Source organism: Helianthus annuus, chromosome 17 (assembly GCF_002127325.2).
Source record: "Helianthus annuus cultivar XRQ/B chromosome 17, HanXRQr2.0-SUNRISE, whole genome shotgun sequence".
In the NCBI taxonomy this organism is placed as follows: Eukaryota; Viridiplantae; Streptophyta; class Magnoliopsida; order Asterales; family Asteraceae; genus Helianthus; species Helianthus annuus.
This window is the reverse complement of record NC_035449.2, coordinates 134,249,373-134,257,028: the sequence shown is the minus strand read 5'-3', so window position 1 is coordinate 134,257,028 and position 7,656 is coordinate 134,249,373. Positions and strand designations below refer to the sequence as shown.

At 40.2% G+C, this 7,656-nt stretch overlaps 1 protein-coding gene and 1 long non-coding RNA gene across 2 annotated transcripts; both read right to left on the bottom strand.

Moving 5' to 3' along the window:
• Nucleotides 1–932: 932 nt before the first annotated feature.
• Nucleotides 933–2,808, bottom strand: LOC110923588. The gene is made up of 3 exons (XR_002584172.2): nucleotides 2,722–2,808; nucleotides 2,143–2,209; nucleotides 933–1,191 (listed from the first exon to the last, which is right to left on the bottom strand). It is a non-coding gene; the product is annotated as an uncharacterized LOC110923588 (long non-coding RNA).
• Nucleotides 2,809–5,806: 2,998 nt separating this feature from the next.
• LOC110924999 lies at nucleotides 5,807–7,647 on the bottom strand. The gene is made up of 4 exons (XM_022168971.1): nucleotides 7,030–7,647; nucleotides 6,525–6,987; nucleotides 5,972–6,329; nucleotides 5,807–5,873 (listed from the first exon to the last, which is right to left on the bottom strand). Exons 1-4 carry the CDS (start codon nucleotides 7,645–7,647, stop codon nucleotides 5,807–5,809), a joined length of 1,506 nt encoding a protein of 501 aa, XP_022024663.1.
• Nucleotides 7,648–7,656: the final 9 nt, after the last annotated feature.

Sequence of the window (7,656 nt, the reverse complement as noted above, 5' to 3'; positions counted from 1 at the left end):
GTAAAAAGCCATTTTAAGCGATTTCCGGGTTAAACAGGAAATCTGAGTTTTTCTGATCAGGTTACATAGTTCAAAATACTTTATTTATTATATAAAATCAGTAGCAATTAGATCTGTGTCAAAATACTATGTAGAACTCATTTTATGCCTGAAAAGGGTATAATCGGTATTTACCGAATCAATGCCATAACCTTAGGTTATGAGCAGGTTAAAAATAATTAAAAATCTTTAAAAATCTCAAAATATTATATTATATCAGTGTGTAAAAGGTTTGGTGTCGAAATTGGGTTTTAGATAGGCTTTATGCTAAGTGCGCTGTTTAATAAACAAAAGTTTCTTAATTGCGCTATTTAGCATAACTCCTATTTAGGGACATGTTTATAAATCAGTAATAAAGATTTTTTCTCTCTCTCACATTCGCAAAATTCTCGTTTTATGATCAAAAGGGCATTATAGTCAACTTTTAAGCATTTAACGGAAATGTGCAAACGACTCGGACAATCAATGAACCAGTCACAGAGGGTTATACTATCATGTAACCTGGTCCTAAGGAAGTCCTAAGGTATTTCTAGACTCTATTAAAACGGGTCAGAACTGAAGTCAAAGCAAAAGCTAAAGTTTTGCGACTTTCGGTTCAGAACCGGGTCAAAACAGAAAATTGTCGGATCACACAAGCTTACACTAGTTCTTATACTTATTACCAAGTTATATGAGTGATAAAATAGGTTACATGCCTTCTACATTGTTAATTATGCGTTAATTCGAAAATTAGCATTCTGTTGACTTTTTCTAAACAACTTTGACCCGACATTTGATCTAGTTATAGCGGGAATCAGAGGGTGCCCCCTTAAGGGTTTACTGCCCACATGTAACACCCTTAATAATTTAACATAATATATCGAAATGTTTCATGATACTTTATAAAATCAGAGTTTACAAAAGGATTTACTGTTTTAAAACATACATACTAGTGTAATTTCCCAAACATGTTTAAGATGGTACAAAATTCATTTAAGAGCCATCCCTACTAATCAGCTAACAACTAGCTAAAGGATTCAAAACACCATCAACCAAAAGTATTTATGACATGTTTAAAGTTTAGACAAAATTATATTCATGCGGAAGCTTCAGTTTGCGTGTTCGGTTCTTGACAAGGTGCTTGATCATCATCCGAGAGAGATTTATTTGTACCTAGAGTCAAACACTAAAAACCGTTAGTTTCGACTTAATATATAATGTATAAACAAGTTTGACAACACGAGTGGCCCTAAAATACAAGTTTTTCCTGGGTTCCACCGTAAATTACGGTGTCACCGTAACTTACGGTGGACCTGGAATGATTATGGTTCTACCGTAACTCAGGAGGTTCTCACCGTAACAGTTTGAGCTCCACCGTAAATTACGGTGGAACCGTAATTTACGGTGGGCTCTGCACATTTACTCTTTTGCTATTTTTCAACTTTACAAGTTCGTAACTTTTTACTCGCTTATCCGATTTAACCGATTCTTCTTGCTATGAGTCCGTAATAAAACCTCGGACTTAATCATGTAAATTTTACATTGCGGAAACCGAGATACCCACAATTTGGTTCCCAAATTTCCTTATTTCCGTTATTCGACCCAATAGTATGAGTGCATAGCATCTCTTTTCATTCTTAAAACCTTTTCAACATATTTACCCAACTACCCGGGCTCACATACTTGGTGTTTTCATGCCAATTCCCTGGCTTTGCATTTCCTCTAAAACTATTACTTGATTGTTCGGAATTCAAGCATTCCGTTTCAACAATCCTTTTTCCTTTAACATCATTGTTCGACCCATATCCCGGGTTCTTATACTTAGATTCACTATCACCAAATCATTAGCATGGTGCAATTTATCATTTATCTAGATATGAGACTTTCAAGTCGCTACTTCCGTGACTATTTTAAAACATCATTTTGACCCGTTTTGCCATTTAGTGAAAACCATCACTTCAATGACTAACCCAACTAAATACCGAGTTCTTGTTTTGACCCGTTTGATAGTCGAGTGCACTTCGGCACTTAGCGACACATCAAACGCATCCTTTACTCTACATCATCAATTACATTTCAAACCAAAGTAAATAAACTTAATTTGACGAGACTAAAGTCGCGTACCTTCAAAGCGCACCTTTTCCGCGGGTATCACCTCCGGCGTGTCCACTCGACGTCCCGGATTCCTTGCCTAAAAGAGTCCAATTCATTAAAGATTAGAACTCTTTTTCATAAGCTTTAACGCATTCATTCATTACATATGTAAATCTGCGTTTTTAACAATCTTTAACATTTTAAATCCTCATTTAGGCGTTTTATCAAACACCTTGCGGGTCAGATTTTTACATGATCTAAACCAAGTTCATAACTTGAATTTATCACTCAAATTAACTTCAATTAAACATTATACACATATTTTAACATCAACAATTTCAGAGATTATCTCACAATTTCAATTTTCACTAGAACAAGAGTCTTAATCCTAGTGTTTATCAAGTTCTACCAACTTACTAATCACCCACTATAGTGATTTTGATTTCTACAACTAACATGCAAGATTTTTAACAAGAAACATCTAGGGTTTGTCCCTAGACTTCACATTACTTCCAATTTCATGTTTTACAACACATAATCAAGCTCAACCTTCGATTTCAATCTCATGTAAGAATTTGATTTGTATCAAAATAACCTAATTTGACATACCTTATGACCTTCTTGACGAGGAGATCACAATTCTATGTTCAGATTTTGATTACAACGTGATTTGAGCCTTCAATTTAGAGTTTTTGTTGATGTTAGGGTTTGGAGGTGTGGGTGTCGCCCCTCTCTGTTGTTGATCGACCAGAACCTCAATTTTGAGGTGTTTGGTTTGATTTCTTACTACTTAGTAATTAGAGTTTCATATTTAACAACTTTAGTCCCTCCACTCTTATCTAGTTTATATTTTTGGCCCTTTTAACTCATTCAAATGTTACTACAAGATTTTTAACTAACTAGGTTATTTATCCTAGTTAGCTTATTCTTGTTTATTATGTATTTTATAATTCTAGTATATAGTTTTTAAATTTCGGGATGTTACACCACATAATTACCAACTTATAACTACTTTCAATTCGACTAATCACTGGACCATTAGTGATTAATTGCTAAGTTAACCGTTAAATATGCCGGTTTGACTTTTAAGCTAAAACTAAGTAAAAACTCAACTAAGAAAGGTTAAGCATACTTACTGAAGTCCTATGCACGATTAGGAAGGCTTAGGATCTGCTCTTAAGCCCCAAGAAGCTCCAGAAATGTAGAAGTGAGGTGTGATCAAAATGGTTACAAGAAGGGCCTTTATATAGTGTTAAAAACTCACTAGATCATTGACACACAAGCCTAGCAATGGCCATGGATCATCCACAGATGTCCCTAAGGGCCTAGGGGTTATTTAGGGGTTGCCCATGAAGTGAAACAGCTGATTAAAGTCGGTTAATGCGTGAAAACAGGCTGCTGTCTAAAGTTTCTGCAACTGGGTGTCGTACACGGCCCGCGTAAGACATGTTAACATCTTACGCGGCCCTCCTGAGCCTCGTATTCAGATTTCACATTTTCAAGTTGTTGCATATTTGTCTCTTGGCCTTTCGAAGGGTCAACCAAACTTATTTATTGCATTATGAGCCCTCCATATTTACTTATAAGGGCCTCAAGACTTATACCCACTTTGTTAAGTCCTTGGTCACTTTATGTTTACCCGAAGAGTCATAATTTTCAACGTGGACCAACTTCTCCCCAACAAACCGGGGTTCGGCACTTTCTACCATATAACATCTCGTATGGAGCCATTTTAATACTCGCGTGATAACTGTTGTTATATGAGAATTCGACTAAGGGTAAATGGACATCCCAACTGCCCCCAAAGTCGATAATGCAAGCGCGTAACATATCTTCCAACGTTTGGATTGTTCTCTCACTTTGCCCATCCGTTTGGGGATGGTAAGCAGTGCTAATAAACAGCTTGGTTCCCATTTGCTCTTGGAAACCACGCCAGAAATCAGACGTAAACCGGGTATCTCTATCAGACACTATGGATATCGGTACTCCGTGACGCGTCACAATCTCATTGGTGTACACTTCGGACATCTTTTCTGATGTATAAGTCTCCCGAATCGGAATGAAATGTGCACTTTTTGTCAATCGATCCACAACTACCCATATGGCGTCAAAACCACGGCTGGTTTTTGGAAGTTTAGTCAGTAGGTCCATCGTAATTTGTTCCCACTTCCAAACTGGAATGTCTAAGGGTTGCAGCTTACCGTATGGTTTTTGATGCTCTGCTTTGACTTGTAAACAAGTCAAGCACTTCTCCACGTACTTCACGATATCTCTTTTCATTCCGGGCCACCAATAATTTTGTTTTAAATCATTATACATCTTGGTCGCCCCCGGATGTATCGAATATCGAGATTTATGGGCTTCGTCAAGTAAAAGTGCTTTGGCTCCACATGTATTGGGAACCCAAATTCTCCCAAATCGAGTTTTTAATCCTTGGTTGCCGTCCTCCAAATCTTTTAACTGCCCTACTATTCTTTCCTTTTTCACATTCTCTTCTTTCATTGCTTCACCTTGAGATTTTCGAATTTGGTCGAGCAATCCCGATGTCACAATTAGTTGCATCGATCGGACTCGAATAGGCGCATAATCTGTCTTTCGGCTTAACGCATCCGCTACTACATTAGCCTTCCCGGGATGGTAATGTATATCACAATCAAAATCTTTTACCGTCTCCAACCACCGCCTTTGCCTCATATTTAATTCCTTCTGATCGAAGAAATACTTTAGGCTTTTGTGGTCGGTAAAAATAGTGAACCTTACCCCGTACAGATAATGCCTCCATATTTTCAAGGCGAACACCACCGCCGCTAGCTCGAGGTCATGAGTAGGATATCTCTTTTCGTGAGTTTTCAGCTGCCTTGAGGCATAGGCTATAACCTTGCCTCGTTGCATCAGAACGCAACCAAGCCCCGAATGCGAGGCATCCGAGTAAACTATCATATCATCCGTTCCATCCGGTAATGACAATACCGGTGCTTGGGTCAATTTTTCCTTAAGCGTTTGAAACGCCTTTTCTTGGTCCTCACCCCAAATAAATTTCTCCTCCTTGCGGGTTAGTTTGGTCAGTGGCATGGCAATTTTGGAGAAGTCTTGTATGAACCTCCGATAATAACCCGCAAGCCCCAAAAAGCTTCTGACTTCCGAAGGATTTCTCGGTGGATTCCATTTCGCCACAGCTTCTATTTTCGACGGGTCTACTAATACCCCGTTTGCGTTGATGACGTGCCCAAGAAATTGCACCTCTCGCAACCAGAAGGCGCATTTTGAAAATTTTGCATACAACTTTTCCCTTCTGAGCGTCTCCAAGACTTCGTACAAATGTCTTGCGTGTTCCGCTTCGTCCTTTGAGTATATTAAAATGTCGTCAATAAAAACTATTACCGACTTATCTAACATGGACTTGCAGACCCGGTTCATGAGGTCCATGAAGGCCGCGGGCGCATTTGTTAACCCAAAGGACATCACCAGGAATTCGTAATGTCCATATCGTGTACGGAATGCCGTCTTCGGTATATCTTCCTCCTTGACTCTCAACTGGTGGTACCCCGATCTAAGGTCGATTTTGGAGAACCATTTAGCACCTTGTAATTGATCGAATAAATCGTCAATCCTTGGAAGTGGATATCGATTTTTCACCGTGAGTTTGTTCAACTCGCGGTAATCGATGCACATACGCATACTCCCATCCTTTTTCTTAACGAACAACACCGGCGCGCCCCACGGTGACACACTCGGGCGAATAAAGCCTTTGTCGAGAAGATCTTGAATTTGAGACATTAACTCTTGCAATTCGGAGGGTGCGAGCCGATACGGTGCCTTGGCCACGGGTTTCGCGCCCGGAATCAATTCGATCCCGAACTCTATCTCCCGTTTCGGTGGTACTCCCGGTAGGTCTTCCGGGAACACATCGGCGTATTCGCGCACTACAGGCATGTCTTCAATCCTTAACGATCCTTTATTTGGTTCATTCGCGTATATCATGAATGCTCTACATCCGTGCTTCATGAGCTTGTAAGCTTTTATCATCGAGCACATAACCGGTTTTCCTTCCTTCTCACCACGTATGATAATCGATTTTCCACTTGGAGATTTTAGTTTTATCTCCTTGCGGAAACACATGACTTTCGCATTATGTCGGGATAGCCAATCCATTCCGACCACTACTTGGAACTCTCCCATGGACATAGGAATTAAATCTATCGGGTATTCCTCATCATCTATGTTTATCTTACAATCTCGACATATATCACATACAAGGAAACTTTTGTTGTCACCTATTTCTACCTCTAAAGGCATAGGTAATTTTGTTAGTACAAAGGAAGGATGTCGAATAAGTCCATGTGAAATAAAGGACTTATTCGCACCCGTGTCAAATAGCACATGAGCAGGAATTGAATTTATGGCAAATATACCTGAGACCACATCGGGTTCCGTTTTCGCCTCCACTGCCGTTAGCTGGAAAGATCTAGCTTTTGCTTTTGGTGCTTCAGTGTGCGCACCCTTGTCTTCCTTCTTTCCGGACAATTCCGGACACTCGGATTTCTTGTGACCCGGCTGATAGCATTTGTAGCATACCGAAACTTTCCCCGGGCACAATACAGCCGTGTGCCCTGTCTTCCCGCATATAGGACACGGCTTGTCCTTAAACCGGCACTCACCCTTGTGCCCTTTCCCACACACTTTACAGCTTGGCGTGCTACTCTTTCCTTCTTGCTTCTTTGACGAGTCACTCACGCGTGCCTTTTTCGTGGGACTTGGATTAACCACTTGCGTCCTTCTTTCACCCCTCTCTATTTGTTTCTTCAACTCTATCTCTATTTCCCGAGCGGCGTTGATGATTTCGGTGAGGGTTTCGTATTTTGAGGGAGTCATGAACTCCCGATACTCCGCGCTTAGCATATTATAATAATAATACACCTTCTGCTCTTCGGTCGTCACCAATTCATCACAGAACCTTAATTTGTCAAGAAAAGTTCCCGTGATTTTATCAATGGACTCGCCCTTCTGCCTAAGCTGGATAAATTCCTCTTTGATTCGATTAATAACCGCCTTGGGACTGTGATGTTTAAGGAAGGGTACCTTAAACTCATCCCATGTCATCGCTTTCGCTTCTTCACTACCGATTTCCTTTTTCTTATTATCCCACCAGTCTTTTGCTTGTCCTCTCAGTTGACCCGTGCCATACGCCACGAAGTCATTTGCGTCACAGTGGGTTCTCTCAAATACCCCCTCTATATCACTTAACCACCTTTGACACACTATCGGATCCACTTCTCCGTTGTAGAGTGGTGGTTTGCATGCCATAAATTCTTTGTACGAGCAACCCTTACGCTCTACCAATTTCTCCTTGTTTGAACTTGCATTATCCTCCAATTTCTTTATCCTTTCATCCACCACTGATAACACCGTGGTTTGGATTTTATCGATGAAACCCGACAAACTGTTCTCGATTGCTTTTCCTACCTCTTCAGCAATCACTTCTCTCATTTGTTCGGTGACTCTTGGCACCGCTTCGTCATTTCCTTTATCCGTCATCTTTGAAAC

What these genes read in the sequence shown, in the direction of transcription:
- LOC110924999 (XM_022168971.1), bottom strand. Translation starts at nt 7,647, where the DNA reads ATGACGGATAAAGGAAATGACGAAGCGGTGCCAAGAGTCACCGAACAA. An exon ending in TGACGACCGAAGAGCAGAAG is followed by an intron (nt 6,988 to 7,029) that starts GTGTATTATTAT and finishes GAGTATCGGGAG; the next exon opens with TTCATGACTCCCTCAAAATA. An exon ending in GGAACCCGATGTGGTCTCAG is followed by an intron (nt 6,330 to 6,524) that starts GTATATTTGCCA and finishes AGATAAACATAG; the next exon opens with ATGATGAGGAATACCCGATA.